The sequence below is a fragment of the Austrofundulus limnaeus genome, unplaced genomic scaffold, assembly GCF_001266775.1.
Source record: "Austrofundulus limnaeus strain Quisiro unplaced genomic scaffold, Austrofundulus_limnaeus-1.0 Scaffold93, whole genome shotgun sequence".
In the NCBI taxonomy this organism is placed as follows: Eukaryota; Metazoa; Chordata; class Actinopteri; order Cyprinodontiformes; family Rivulidae; genus Austrofundulus; species Austrofundulus limnaeus.
In genome coordinates, this window is record NW_013952495.1 from 730,421 (window position 1) to 746,388 (window position 15,968).

Sequence of the window (15,968 nt, forward strand, 5' to 3'; positions counted from 1 at the left end):
TTCACTCTGTGGAATGATCAGGGTTTATTTGAAGTGCGATGCTGTTTGTCAATACTGAGGCTGGTACTTGGGGAACAGGAAGAGGTCTTTGCAGAGGGAGCTGGTGAATTCCGACATCTCTTTGCAGCGATGGTGGGCCGTGCCCGGAGCGTAACCCTCCCTCTCTTTGATACGCCTGTTGACCTGGAGGAACAACATTTTAAAACAGGAAGGACGTTTTAATTATACACATTTTATTCAAATCATAACAGCAAGTACAATGGAATCACTGTTCACCTGCACCAGGATGTCTGCAAGGTGTGTGTCTCTGGCACAAAGGCGGAGTGCTGAGTTGAGTTCCTGGATGAACCAGGACCCTCTCTTAGTGTTTCTCATGGCTGCTGTGCCTTAAGAACGCAAAGACAAAAATAAAATTTAATACATCGAAACGACATAGAGAGCTATAGTGTGGTTGGTCACATAAAACTGAGGATTAAGCTGCAAATTAGTGTAGTGAGAAATAAGCAGATATAGTTTACATATTTCACATTTTGATTGGATTTTTTTCAAATTATGATGAAAAAATATACAGTATTTTCTACAGGTCCTTTGAATGAAATGTCCAAACAATAATCCAAAAGAATGTTTTGAAGCACTTTTCTGAGCAGTACCAACAACTAACAATGATTTTGAGCAGAATAGCCTACTATTTTCACTACTTTCCCTTGTGCCAGACAAGCTGTTTTCAATACCAGCTGGGAAATCTCCATATCCAAATATTCTTCTTTCAAATGATATGAAGGAATCCTCATTCAGATACACTAAAAATAGAATTCAGACTGATTTTTCAGGGGTCACCCCAAATAGCAAGACAAATCAAGTCTTTCTGGAACTGCTGATGATAGAAATGTAGCTTAAGAAGTCAGAAATCTGAAAATGTGCTGTTTATTTGAACCAAATCTGACTTAATCCCTGATTTGATGCATTTGGTCACATATGAGGTCTGGTAGAGACTTGTTACATAAACTAAAATTATCAGCAGCAATTCTTTACATCTTTATTCTAACAAACCTTTAAAGGGGCAATATCAACTTTTTTGAGTTTTATTTCATGTTATAATGTTATATTCTCATAAAAATATGTCCAAAGCCTTGCTTTGACTCATTCTTGCATGATTGAGAAATCCTGCAGCATTTTTAGGAAGCCATGCTGAGGAGCAAAACGACAGGTGGGGACCAGAAACGCCCCTGGGCTGGGACGTGTCTTTAAGCTGAACTTCCTCATCATGGAGCACACCTCCCCACCCCGCACACCCCGCCCATGACTCCTGCAGGCTCTCAGCAGTAACAAAGCAAACAAGTGAAAGTGAAACTTAAACTGTCTGCTGCTCTCAACATTAGTTCTCACTCAGTGAAGCTCTTTTCAGATTCAAAATACCTTTGAGGAAATGTATTTTTCAGATGCCAAGTAAACTGCATCATGGCGCACGTGCGACCCCACCCTGCCCCCCGCCCCCCGCACCAAAATGGACGGGACAGAAGCTGAAGGTGGTTCTTAAAGAGACAGAGGTCAATTTCAAGGCATTTAGAAGAGGAAGTGATGAGAAGAAAAGTTTATTTTCTATTTAAGCATAAAAACTGCATTTTAATAACAGCTAAAGGTGACATAGATACTTTATTATGGTATAGTATTTAAATACATGCCTGAGAAACACATAATATTGCCCCTTTAACAGTAAGCACGAATATTTATCCAAATAATCATTTTCTAACTTTACTGCCTAATAAACAATAAATTATAACTTTGGAACTTATGTAGTAAAACACTTTACAGATTTTGCCGAACGTTTTGCTTTTTTCTTTCTTTTAAAGCAAAATGACTTTGTGGTTCCACTTTGAAAAAAAAAAAAAAAGGTGTCAAAAGTCAATCATTAGGATCAAGATTGTTTTGAGTCTATTGTCTTTTTCACTGGAACCAGTGACTGCTTAATGTGCTCCGAAATTTGTTCAGAAACACTTGACCTGCTGAGTGCAATCTACTTACATGTTCAAGCATCAAAGGTTTTAAAACTTTTTAAAACTAATTTTAATCTTTGTTTGGGCTGTGGAGAGGAAATAATTTATCTCACTGTTTCAAATACTTCAAAACTGTTGTGAGAAAGCAAAAAGTTTCCTTTACTGATGACTTCAAACCAGTTTTCAGACAGAATTTGCTTAACTGAGTAAGAAATTACAGTAGCCTCGGTACACATCTCTGCTGAACATCTCACATTCCCTGATTTTACAAAAAAATCCATATTTCATCAATTCAAAAACACCAGAGTAGTAAAAATAAACAAACTTACAAATTTTCTGACCTTTGAGAGACGCAAAGCCACAGATCATATCTGAGCGCTGGGGCAGTTTAATTCTTGGCCTCCTCAGGTCCCCACTCTGTGTCGTGTCTGCATCCCCCTCTCCTTCCCTCCCAGCGTCTCTCTGTTCGCAGCTAGGGGAGAGGGTCCTCGCTGGCCCGTCGATCTGCTCCACTCCACAGTCCATCTCATCTGACACACCAAAAACCCAGATTAGCCAAACACAGTCGAGTGAACATGAAGTCACATGAAGTCTTTTTAGTTTGCTCAGCAGGTTTTTGGAATCACCAGAAACTGCAAGGCTTTCTTGATAATGTGCAAAAACTTTTATGGAAATAATGCGCATCTGTGAACATTTCAGAGCTCTGGTGCGTGCAAGGAGCTTTCTGACTCCTCATCCCTTTCCTAAGAGGAGAAATGTATTCAGACTTGAAAACACAGGTTGATATAAATGTCCACTTTACCTTCAGTTAAGGTTGAAGATTCAAAGCAAAGCTGTCATTAGGAGTTTAATTTTGATCACATACAAGCTAGTGGGCACATTAGGTCTACACAGACCAGGAGGAAGTTTTGAGTTCAGCTCAGACTGCAGCTCAATGGTTTCAACAATTTTTTGTAAGTGGTTTGTATTTCTTTCTAATGGTGCAATTATATGAAACGTTCAATTAGGCACAACTGTGAGAGCAAAACAATCTAAAATAAAATGACAAGTAATAACAACATTTTAATTTTAATGCTCATGTTCAATCTTTTAATAGGAAATGAGAAAGTTTCATATATTATCTGCTCATGAGCAGAAGGTATGTAGAATTTTGCAGGTTTACGAAGTTACAGATACATTTTGAATTCAGAACACATTTTGACCAAGCTTTGATGTAAGGATAACAGAATGTGTGACATTTTGACACAATCTACATGTGGAGCTGTGAGACTGATGGATGGCTGATGAAATGCCACCCACTGTGATAATTACATCAGCCAGAAATGTGACAGCAGACAACATCTGGGCTCGAGGAAAGAGAGGCTGGCACTTTCAGCTCATTTCTTCATATAAAATGTCAAGAAATCCAGAGCATTTAAGTCTAAAATTCTAATGTGGATTTGATGTTTACTGCAGAATCATCTCTTACCTCCTCTGCAGGCCTGAATGAAAAACATCTTTGGTTTGTTTTGGAGCAGCGGACAGTGCGCGTTGTCAAAAGCCTCAAACACCCAGTCCAGCTGAAAATGATCAAATATTCCATGTTGATTTTTTAAATGTCAAAATTAGCCCTGTTTTTCCCATTGAACAAGATAAAACACACAAACACAATGTATCAAACCTGGAGAAGTTGTCCGTCTGTGCCATAAATTGCCCCCTCCACTCCGTGGGACAGCAGACACACCACACAACTGTCCATTGTCCGGTGTTCTGACTGCCTGCAGAATGTCTCAATGCATGTCCTCATGTCCTGCACAAAGACAAGCAAAGACATAATCTTCTCTCAGATTGTTCTGACATAGTTGAAGATGTTTTTGCTACCCTCTAGCAGAGCAGGTAAACTGGGCCAAATAAACAAACGTAGCATTTTCTGCATCAGCTTGCTTAAAGTTTCCTAATTATGTCAAAAACATACTCAGGTTTATTATTAACTCACTGTTCATACATTTTTTCTTTCTTAAGCTGATCATCTAAAAAGAACATTAATCAGATTTCAACGGAGTCTCACCTGAGCTGTAAGGTCTCTGCGGACACTGACGAGGTAATCCAGCTCTGTAAAAACCTTCCTGAGGACTTCGTCATCCACTTCACCTCCTTTTCTTGGGTCAAGGTCAGGAGCAGCACCAGAGTCAAAGGTCACGTTACTGATAACCAAGGCAAGGCCACGAGGGGCGGATTTCATTCTGTAAGACTGTAGGAGATTTAAAAAAAGGTTTAAAAAAAGTGAAACAATTCAACTTATTTTATCGTGTTTTTTTCTGCTGAGTGATGCAAATTTCACAGAAAAAAATGTTTGTTTTTCTTAATTTAGACCCTATAGATAAACCATAAAAGGACAGACTGAGATGATTTGTGCACAGGAGGGACAGTTTTATTGGTAAAAGGATGTTAGAGATGCAGCTGGCAGGAAAAGAACAAAAAGGAGATATATGGATGCAGTCAGAGAGAACATGGATGTGGTCAAAGTGAGAACAGAATGAGACAGAGGATGACTTTCTGAGGCAATCCTTGAAGAGGGAACAGCCAGGTAAACCAGAAAAGATTAAAAACTTCTGCAGACCTGCAGAGCTGACCGTTTAAACAGAGGGATTGTACCTGCTGGCAGCGAGAGAGGTAAAAGTCAGGTGTGCAGGGGAGGACGGGAGGGTTGATGGGACTGTCGGCATCCAGGCTGAACTCCATGGACTCTGCAGCAAACAGACAGGTGCACAATGAGACAGCAAACAAGTAACCGTAATCTCTGTCACAGGTTAGTCTGCTTATTTAAAACTGTGTTTCAACAATATTGTACCACATTGTTCAGCATGAGTCACTCCTATGGGTGGGGCATTTAAATACACAGTACACAGTAACTTTGCAGTGAAGCCAAAAACTTTTACAATTTTCTTTTTAATAGGAGTAAATAATTTAAAAAATATGTGCAAAATAAATTAAATGTGTATGGCTGATAAAGACTACTATCATTAACTGGACAAATTTTAATACATACAATAAATTACCGTATCTTTCTTAAAACCAGACAACTAGGAAAGTCTTTTGTTTGGACACCCTCTTGTTGTCTCCAGGGAAACAAACACTGATAACAACATTGAGCACAGAGTGACTTTCACCCCCACAACACTCACCATGTGTTCTTGCTCTCTTTGCAGGAAATTCCTCCTGAGTTGGATGTGGAGGAGATCTCACAGTTCTCTGCAGTGCAAAATAATGCACAAACCTTTAAAAAAATCTCTCTAAATAAGAGAGATAAAGATATTTACTGTAGCAGCAGTTTAGTGTGTGAATACGACATCTGTTAACTCAAAACTATGAAACGCTCTCCTGTCTGTTGTTTGACTAACTCAGCAGGGCAGCCTGGATGGGTACCAGGAGCTACAAGCTCTTTGGTAATTGTCACATCTGTCTGCTTTTCACTTTCTCTTGCCTTTGTCCTTTGTCTCTCTTTGCTCCTGTCCTTGTCCCTGATTGGGGTCAACTCTCTGGATGATGACTCTGATTCTGTTTTGTTGCTATCTGAAGACCAGGCTGGGAAAGACGAGGTGCTGCTCGCTTCGCTCACTTCCTCTAAGGATGTCTGAAAAAGATCACGTTGCTGAAGTTTATAGTTATTTTTTGACGTTTCCTATAAACTGTAAGTTGATGCAGATGAGCAGAAAAATATCAATGCACCAAAAAATACATTTAGACTATGTTCACACTGCAGGCAAAAGTGATGCAAACCACCTTTTTTTGCCCATATCAATGTCTATATTGATACAAACGCCCTGTAATTTAAAGCTTAGAACTCACTTCATCTCTCAGCCTACAGAGCGAAAGTTCAGTTGCTCCATATTCTTTAAACTTTCTAGATCTGTCCTGTCCTGGATGACTGAGAATTTACACAAACATGTTACCAAGGTGTTGGATTGTATTCATAATAGAAGAGCTTCTTCCCACAGGCTCTCTCCCTGATGAACTGCTCCTAACTGGTCACACTGCCCAACACTACACCAGCATATTAGTGCACAACTGCCTGTATATTATGTACATTGTCTGTCTACATTGTATTAAGTTTATTTTTTTACGCTATTGTGCTTTTGTCATTATATATCAAATTGTATGTATTTTGGAGAAACATGAACATGCGGAAATAAATTCCTTGTGTGTTTCAACATCCTTGGCCAATAAATCAGATTCTGCTTTTGATAATTAGATCAATACTTGTCTTTGTTTTTACTTTCAGTAAGTGGCTCTCATTCCAGAAGTGCAGTTCTGCAGCTGAGTAGGCAGGAAGCAGGATGATCAAATGTAAACATTCGACGAAACAATTTAGTTTTCTCTGATTGCATTTCAGAATCAACCCGAACATGTGTAGCATCCATATTTACTTCTTTAAACACAGTGTACTGCGTGTGATGTCACATCGTATTTAAATAATGCAAAAGATCAGAATTGGGCATTAAGACCTGCAGTGTGAATGTCGCCCTAACAACTCAAAGTTTTCTAAAAACTGGTGTTAAGTCTTTCTCAGCTCTCTCTTGCTTTCTGTTTGCTCCATTTGCCCTGTTTTTTTCTCTAATGTAATAATGTGTGAGCAGAAAAGAGTTTTGAAACTGCACCATGGTGTGTAGTGATGTGTATTGACATAAATAAATGTGTGCACTCACGTCAACGAGTGTCTCGTTGTCATCCTCCTCCGATGACTGCGTGATCAGATCACACAGGTGCTGCTGCTCAGTTTCTCGGAGTGCTGAACAAAAGCTGCTAAAAGCTCTGGGTCCTCGCTTTGGCAGGAGAAGCAACAAACGCCAGCTGCGTTTCTGAGATGTTTGCTCAGCCTGAAGATGAAAAGATCACTTGAAAACATTACAGAAAACTAAGTAAATTTCAGCTGTAGATTTGATTTTTTTTTTTATCTTTCTAGCTCTACGAAATGTTCCTTTTTAAATAAAAACAAAAAAATTCAAATTCTTTATTTTATATTTAAAATAAATCTAAAATAAAAATATCAACTAAATATGCACCTTTCACTATCAAAAATTTACCTCATAATTTATAACAAATGAAAAAAATCATCAAAGTTACATTCTGTTGCCAAGAATTACGAAACATTTGTTTACATTTGGACATGACTTCCTTTTGGAGAGTCATGGCGTGCAACAGATGGTAAAAATATGGTAAAATAATCCTCAGATGTAAACAGAGACAGAGGAAGAACAATGAAATCTGACACGCCAGGTCAAAGACAAAAAGGCAAAGTTCTTCTCTTTTCTTCTGAAGAGAAACGATGACTAAACGATGTGAGGATGAGAGTTGACAGAAATAGTTATTTTGGGGAGGGAACTGAGCGGTGGAGAGTGTTAAAGCAAAAGTTGGAGCCAAGATCATGTGCAAATGAGCTATGCCAAGATAAAACTCAAAACTCTGTTCAAAACTCAAACAGGGCAATTTCTAGGGATGTTGACATTTCGTCAGCAACTGCTGCCATTTTCTTCCCAAACTGCTGTGACCAGATTTTGCAAGGCTGCTCGGTGCGTTTGCTTGTAATTTCCTCCTGATTCGTTATTTCTACCAATTTCAACAAATCGGGCTGCCGTCAGGTAGTTAGCTACAGCCTCGTCTTCCAGTTTTTAATTTCTGTTGATGCGTTTTGAAGAGACAATTTTTTGAAAAGGGGATCAAATTAAATCACCTGAGTTTTTCTAGTGACCCCTTAAAGAGATAAGCTGCCATGAAGAACATTATTTTATCTGCCCTTGTTCCAAATTTGATAATGATTTGAAACGTTGAAGAATGTTTTTTTTTAAATCCGGAACAGCACTTGTTGCAAAGTGTTTTGATGCTCGTCTTCGTCACTTGACACATTTAACACGCTGTCATTGGTTGAGGAGCTTTGTTTACTAAACAGATGTCCACATGCTTTTTAAATTGTTTTAATTTCCTTATTTTCTAAGACACATTAAGCTGATTTGATGCTACAGTTTGCCTTGTAATGTTATTTTATACCTTTTCTGCTACTTTTGAATTGGCTATTATTAAGTTTTATTAGTTTTTTAGGATACAAGATGCTTCCTACAAAACCAGAAGGGGAATCTTTTCCTAAAATTTCATGGCGATATCTTGAACACTGAGGAAGTTATGAGCATAATTAGAAAAGAGGAAGGTGAAATGGTCACAAAGGCCCCTTTGGTTCTGCTGTGAACTGCAGCAATAAAACATGAGCTGATTTCACCTAAACAAACATCAATAACTTCCCTCATACTTCAGATAATCACATGATTTTGGTGTTATTTTGTATGGTTTGAAATGTTCTTTTGGAATCCGCTGTCAGTTTTAATATTGGTATAGGATTAAAAATTTATCCACATCCTTACAATTTCCACAACTGATAGATGAATTTATCAGTCACTGTAATCATTATCAAATGATCTTAAGATACTTACTGACATCAGTACGTCACAAGTGACCAAAAAAACCAAGATTGAATAAACTTTGCTGGTATTGTTGACAAACAGGTGGTTAATTATTGTCTGTGTCTGATAACATACCATGATGGTCTCTGCCATGTTCTCAGTCAGGATGTTGTCTGCCTGCAGGGACTGAATGAGCAGCTCATCCACCACCAGCTGTTTGGACAAAACTAAAGAGCATTTCCGAAGAGACTGTTTGTCCCTCTCCAACATACCACACAACATTTTGCTGCAGAGACAGATAACAACACACAGGTGGATCCATGAAAAACAAATACATCAGGTCCGAGTGAATAAAAACACGCCCTAATTGCAACACGCAACAGTAAAAACCACCCCCGACTACAATCAGTATAGTTTGCCCTTATGATGCTTTATTAGCCAAACATGATGCGTACTATTATTACAATTCATGTAACGCCATGCGGTGCGCTAATATGTACGCATTTCTATATCTAAAAACAGTAAACAATGCAGATAGGTTACAAGATTCGATACACAAGATGGGAGCATATTAAATGTTTATTACTAACACATTATATAACACGAGTTTCACTTGACAGTTCAAGCTAATGCTAAATGTTGGCAGTCCTTTATCGATGCTAGAGCTAGCCTGCTAGCGAGCTAACTTCGACTTTTTCTGCATTTGCGTGCCATTTATTTATTACGATTCTATCTAAACTCATAACTTACCGTTGCTCTGTTTCCGCGACAGGAGACCAAGCCGTCAAGGAGAAAAAAGTCCTCTACAGTTTTTTTGTCTTGCTACGCGATATCATGCAAATTGAACACACATATTATCAGTTTTTTCCCCACAACAGATCAACTTCCGCGGGGTATGAACGTGAATGATGGGAGGAGGAGGTGTAGTACCATCCGTTTGGGATTCTAACCAATGGGCGCTCAGCTAATTTTGATTGGCGTTTCCAGTAGCCAATAAGAAGAGTCCTGAGAGACCATCACTTTTACAGTAGATAAGAGGATTTTGAATTTGAAATGTTGACGAAAAAGCCACTTGATAACAAAACCTTTAAAGAAATCCACCACATGTATCTATTTAGTAAAAAACGTGGACGGATAAAGCAATATTCAATAATATGAAACAGAAAATTTCATTAAGGATTTTAGGTATGTATGAGTTTAAAACCAAAACAACAATGTTGTTGGTCATTTTTTCATTGTTAAAGATTAAAATTAACCCACGCATTAAATTAAAAGATTCAAAGATCTACTTTCACAAGTAAAACAATATCTATTAGTGGTGATTTTGTATTAAAAAGCACTTTTATTTACACTTAATGTTTATATACTGATAGCTTTGTGTTAGTGCCACATTTAGTAATTACATTCATCATAAATCACTGAAAATCATAGTTATAAATAAATATATAAGCCAAATTAATGCTTTCTTATTTCAAGAGTTTATTGTTTTACAATTTTTTTTATTTCCAGCAAACACCCTACATGATTTAATTTACATTAAGAAAAATACAAGTTAAATGTTTTTTTTGTATAATGTAAACTTATAAAACCTGTGCATACCACTTTTATCTCTTTCTACGAATTATCCCCCATCTTACTTCCCTTTTTTAACGTTCTCCTGCTCTCTCCTCTTCCCCCTCCCCTGCTGTCTCCCTCCTCACCCTCACTGTGTGTGCTGTCAATAATTGATGATTATCACCGACTCAAAGGGTAACAGTGCCCGGGGAGAGAAAAGAAAAAAAAGTCTCACCCATTTCTTTATTTATTTACAAGTCTATCTTTAAACCAGCCTGCCGCCACCACCACACTACTACTACTACTAATATGATGGATCAGTGACATGGAGCGGAATGAGGAGTCAGTCTTTATACCTGGAGCTCAGGCTGCACATGTGACCGTGAGCGGGTTAATGCTGCCTGTATGTCTGGCAACAGGACGTGGAGGAAAGGGGAGCTTAAATGAGTGAGTGGCAGGGGGCAGGAGAGGAGGAGGAAGTTGGAGGAGGAGAGGTGGAGAGACAGAATGATAGAGAGAATTAATTCAAGCTTAGCCAGCCCTGATTGACTCTGTACCAAACTGGCATGTACAAACATTCAGAGTGACACCAAAGCCATGGAGGGAGAGAAGAGGAATGACATGTCACTCTCTAAAAAGAGAAGTTTCACTTTGGGAGCGTACGGCAGGTGAGCCATACTCAAAATCGAGCATGTCAGATGGTTTTAGTTTTGAAAAATAACTCTGGTTTTCAAATAAAAATAAACCTTTTTGTTCTTTAAAAAGTTGCTCTCACTTCCTTGTTTGCAGTGTGGACAGAATCACCTGTGGGGATGAGACAAGGTGAGGCTTTATTTCCCCCTTCCCTTGCAGCTATTTTGAACCTGTGTTTGAACTTCATTTGACTGCGAGAAGCAGGAGGAGGGGTGACATAAATTGTGCCATGTTGTTGATGCAAACCTACCTGTTGCTTCAGACCTGAATCCATGGAGAACAACCTGCAGGACAGTCTGGACTCTCCAACAAGTGACGGCAAGCCCCCACTTTCCTCCAGCAGCAGCAGCCAGAGGGTACAAAAGTTTTCTTGTTTCAATTCTGGTGAAAAAAATTCTCATGATTACATAGTCATAGTCATTGTCATTTTTCTTGTTAATCATTTATGTTCTGTTCCTCTTCCTCTCCATGTTCCTCCTTCCCTTTTTTTTCGTTAAACTCGTGTCCGTCTGATGCCTATTTTCTGTGTCAGGATGCAGAACTGTTCGAAATCATTGCAAAGCTGCAGGTGAGTTCTAGTGGCATTGACCTCGTGCGCATGAGCAGCACGTTTGTCACTGGTAATGCTTTTGTCTATCAGGGCAGCAGGATCGATGAGCAAAGATGTGAATTCCCACTACCTCTGAAGGTTAGTAAATTTAATACAAACTCAAAGAACGGAAACAGATTTTTGAAAAAGTATTCACACCTCTTGAACTTTTCCACACTTTTGTTATTACACAATTCAAAGTATTTGATTCTATGTGATGGAATAACCCAAAGGTGTGCATACTATAGCTGAAGGAAAATCATATGTGGTTTTTAAAATTTCTTTGGAAATAAAAATCTGAGAAATGTGACACACAGTTAGGTCCATGTATTTGGACACCGACACAAATGTTGTCTTTTTACCTGTTTACTGAAACGTATTAAAGTTATAGTTATACATGGACATAAAGTCCAGACATTCATCTTTCATTTGAGGGTATCCACATTAATATTGGATGAAGGGTTTAGGAGTTTCAGCTCCTTAACATGTTCCACCCTGTTTTTAAAGGGACCAAAAGTAAATGGACAACTGACTCCAAAGTTATTTCATGGACAGGTGTGGGCAATCCCTTCGTTATGTCATTCTCAATTAAGCAGATAAAAGGCCTGGAGTTGATGTGAGGTGTAGTGCTTGCATTTGGAAGGTTTTGCTGTGAAGTAAACATGCAGTCAAAGGAGCTCTCCATGCAGGTGAAAGAAACAAGCCATCTTTAAGCTGCAAAAACAGAAAAAAAAGAACATCAGAGAAAGTGCCACAATATTAGGAGTGGCAAAATCTACAGTTTGGTACATCCTGAGAAAGAAAGAAAGCACTGGTGAACTCATCAATGCAAAAAGACCTGGGCGCCCATGGAAGACAACAGTGGTGGATGATCGCAAAATTATCTCCATGGTGAAGAGAAACGCCTTCATAACAGCCAACCAGGTGAACAACACTCTCCAGGAGGTAGAAGTATCAATATCCAAATCTACCATGAAGAGAAGACTGCATGAAAGTAAATACAGAGGGTTCCCTGCACGCTGCAAGACACGCATAAGCATCAAGAATAAAAAGGCTAGACTGGACTTCGCTAAAAAAAAAAAGCATCTAAAAAAGCCAGCAGAGTTCTGGAAGAACATTCTTTGGACAAATGAAACCAAGATCAACCTCTACCAGAATGATGGAAAGAGAAAAGTCTGGTGAAGGTGTGGTACAGCTCATGATCCAAAGCACCACATCATCTGTAAGACACAGCAGAGCAGTGTGATGGCTTGGGCATGCATGGCTGCCAGTGGCACTGGGTCACTAGTGTTTACTGATGATGTGACACAGGACAGAAGCAGCCGAATGAATTCTGAGGTATTCAGAGCCAAACTGTGTGCTCAGATCCAGCCAAATGCAGCCAAACTGATTGGTCGTCGTTTCATACTACAGATGGACAATGACCCAAAAAATAAAGCCAAACCCAGGAGTTTATTAAAGCAAAGAAGTGGAATATTCTTGAATGGCCAAGTCAGTCACCTGATCTCAACCCAATTGAGCATTTCACTTGTTAAAGACTAAACTTCAGACAGAAAGGCCCACAAACAGCAACTGAAAACATGGTTGAAAATGTTGAAAACCATTTTCCTTCATACTTTGTGGTGGTCTACCACATAAAAATCCAAATAAATACTTTAAAGTTTGTGGTTGTAACGTAAAAACGTGGAAAAGTTAAAGTAGTATGAATACCTCCGCAAACACTGTTTTCTGTTTCCCCAAACTTTCATCAAACCCTTTTAGTCTCAGCTTTTGACCATAGGTTCAGACCTGCCTCTCATCCTTCCCTCCAAACTGGGGGGCTACTGGATCGACCCGCCTCTACAGAAGCTGGTAGACATGAGCCCCACCTCCTCCCACCTCGACCCAGAGAGCTACGACATTATGGAGCGAGACGGAGAGGCCAAAATCTACCACGAGTTTTTCCGCTCAAGAGTAAGTCTCAGAGACTGAGGAAATGTGTCAACTTTTACAGAATGATGTTGATGTTTTATCGTTTTCTTCAGTATCACCACTCATTCACAGCAGTGGACCCACTGCTGGGGCCTCTGGTTCTCTCTGTGTGTTTGGAGGAAGAAGAGAACAGGCTGCGGGTGATACTGAGGTTTTTATCTATTCTATACCAGTTTCTGATAAATACTGCAGCTCCTTTACTTTTTTGTTCTCTAAAGAAAGATAAAAGATTGTTCCCACGTGAAGTCTGAGTTTAAGAAAAGCAGCAAATCCATTGTTTGAAATGCAACTTTTGCAAAAGTTAGGAAATAATCTGAAACTTAAAGATGTAGGTAAAACATAGGAAAATATTTTTGTAGTTCAACTTTTAAGATACGATAACTTTGTCTACCTCAGTGAATTCTGGATTGTTCATTAATGGTAAAAAAGAGGTGATAATCCAAAGTAATCTCATTCGGATAACCAGTTTTGTTTCAACAAAAGTCATTCACAGTATATAGTTAAATTTTATTTATCTATAAACTTAGCAAAAAAAGTAAAGAAATAAGTTTGATAGATTATTTCTTTGTTGTAACAATGATTCCTGGCACCTGATTGGCAGGAGCTCAAAACAAGTGTCAATAACAGCAAAATAAGCTGTTTGACAGAGAAGATTTGGAAAAATTTTCATGTGCGCAACCCACAAATGTGTGCTCCTTACAAATGTGGTACCATTTAAAAGGGGAAATTAACAGACTTTCCAATGATATAAGATTTATTGCTAAGAAGCATTGTTATAACAAAGAAATAATCTATCAAACACAAGTTTTCTTACTTTTTTCTGCTAAATATATTATTTTCAGAGCATCCTAAAGGGGATTTTTATACCTCTAAATAACATTTAATTTGTACATGTGATTCTGTAAATACAAGTAACAACATCACACACACACACACACAAAAAAAGAAATGATTAAAAATCTTTTCTTTTTTTCCATCCCCAGGATGAAAGAGTGTTCGCTGCATGGGACCTTCTCTGTGTCCATTTTCCCCAACATGCCTTCTGTTGTAGAATTAGCAAAGGTACAAACTCTGAACTCCTTTTAAAATCAAGAAGCATAATTTCAAGTAAATATTGAAAGCTTGTTTCAACATTAAACACACTTATTTCACAAAGTACTGAAATGAGTTTGTTTAATCAAGCACTGAGAGGTTAAGGCACGTTAATGGACTTAAAGCAGACAAAAGACAACAACTCTGTTATTTTACAGATATTGAGCTTAAATTTGATGTAGCTGAGACTGACCCCCAACATATAATCTGAGCACTGAAAGATGAATCTTATTTGTCTGTTAGTAAAATATCTCAGAAAACACTGCATTTATTTACTGTACAGCACTATATTTATGTCTTAGATGTATTCAAAAGGAAAATGGGAGAGTAAAACATTTTCCCATTGGTGGTTTGAAGAAACTGTACTTCTGTTTGTGAGAAAATGTTTTTTTTCCACAAAACTCCTCCATTCAAGTCATTCTTTTCTTTCTTTAGATGCTCTGCGATAAAGTGACTGTCTCAAAGTTTGATGTGGTCAGCTACCTCAAGGTAAACCTCTGAACTATTTGGAGAAACTTCCTGGCATTTGATGTTAAAAAGTCTTAAAACACGGAATTCTAATCTCAAAACAGAACCCTGGGGTGACTGATTTTGTACTTTCTGTAAAAAGAACTTTGAATCAGCATTTTTTTCTTCTTCTTTTTGTGGTTCCCTTTGCAGCGGTCACCACAGCGAATCATCCTCAGTCCAGCTATGTCCTCTCTAACTCTAACTCCATCCATCCAACTGCATCTGTCGTTCAATTGTTGAAACAGCTAAAATCTTCCTTTATCTCCTTCATCCCTCAGGCTCCAGACCTGATAACAACATTTGATGAGCACAGAGTTTCTTCTAATTTTAAGTTTGGTGTATTATACCAACAGGAGGGGCAGGTAAGGCTAAAACTCTTTCTGTTTTCACACATAAATGCAGCCTAACTGTGACAATTGATCACACCCGCTGCCTGTCAGATAAGATGTCTCTGTCTGTAGCTCACAGAGGAGGATATACTGAGTAACAACGAGGAGAGTGATCAGTTCAAGGACTTCCTGTCAGTTCTGGGAGAAACAGTTCAGCTGCATGGATTCACGGGGTAATAACAGTTTACAAAATGAGGCTGAGATTTTTATATTCAAGCACCACTTAAAAAAAACCATTAGAAGACTTACCCTTGAGTCAGGGCTGGCCCGTGGCATAGGCAGTGTAGGCAAATGCTAAGGGCACCGTCTATATAGAGGGCGCCATAAATGGGGGATGAATTTTCTTTTATATAATTTTCCAAGGGACCCCAGACACACCTAGAACTGCTTGTTAACACGAATAGGTGTTCCTTATTGCTGTCAGCAAAGGCTGGCAGGTATAAGGTAGATCTCTGGTATTTTGTTTCAAGTGAACTATATTCAGTTGGAAAATCTTGTTTCTAACTACAAAAAATAATATCAAAGACAAAACTATTTAATTTTTATGTGAATGTATGTAAATTGGATGTGAGATTTAGAAAACTGCACAAGGGCCAGCCCTGCCTTACGTTATACTGGGATGACGTAGTCACTGTTTTTTTTTTTTTACAAAGATTACATCCATCCATCCATCCATTTTATTCTGCCTATCCGGGGTCGGGTCGCGTGGGCAGCAGCTTCAGAAGGGAGGCCCAGACCTCCCTCT

General features: G+C 38.6%; 2 protein-coding genes across 4 annotated transcripts; one reads left to right on the top strand and one right to left on the bottom strand.

Moving 5' to 3' along the window:
• casp2 (caspase 2, apoptosis-related cysteine peptidase) lies at positions 1 to 9,311 on the bottom strand. 3 transcript variants are annotated; one of them, XM_014012603.1, is made up of 12 exons: positions 9,176 to 9,311; positions 8,561 to 8,711; positions 6,680 to 6,850; positions 5,458 to 5,607; positions 5,159 to 5,225; positions 4,629 to 4,720; positions 4,042 to 4,224; positions 3,655 to 3,783; positions 3,463 to 3,553; positions 2,324 to 2,524; positions 277 to 386; positions 1 to 183 (listed from the first exon to the last, which is right to left on the bottom strand). In XM_014012603.1, the coding sequence occupies exons 2-12, from the start codon at positions 8,705 to 8,707 to the stop codon at positions 49 to 51; spliced, it is 1,476 nt and encodes a 491-aa protein (XP_013868057.1). In that variant the 5' UTR covers positions 8,708 to 8,711; positions 9,176 to 9,311; the 3' UTR covers positions 1 to 48. The 3 variants fall into 3 exon arrangements, with proteins under 3 accessions (XP_013868057.1, XP_013868058.1, XP_013868059.1); XM_014012604.1 differs by having other exon boundaries at positions 2,336 to 2,524; positions 9,176 to 9,309; XM_014012605.1 differs by lacking the exon at positions 5,458 to 5,607 and having other exon boundaries at positions 9,176 to 9,307.
• A 297-nt stretch (positions 9,312 to 9,608) lies between these two features.
• Positions 9,609 to 15,396, top strand: rap1gapl (RAP1 GTPase activating protein-like; the record flags this gene model as incomplete). The annotated part of the gene is given in 11 exon segments (XM_014012614.1): positions 9,609 to 10,647; positions 10,769 to 10,801; positions 10,935 to 11,028; positions 11,205 to 11,240; positions 11,313 to 11,360; positions 13,023 to 13,214; positions 13,286 to 13,383; positions 14,216 to 14,294; positions 14,760 to 14,813; positions 15,113 to 15,196; positions 15,296 to 15,396. Coding segments are annotated over 11 exon segments (890 nt in total), but the record flags the coding sequence as incomplete, so codon positions are not given.
• Positions 15,397 to 15,968: the final 572 nt, after the last annotated feature.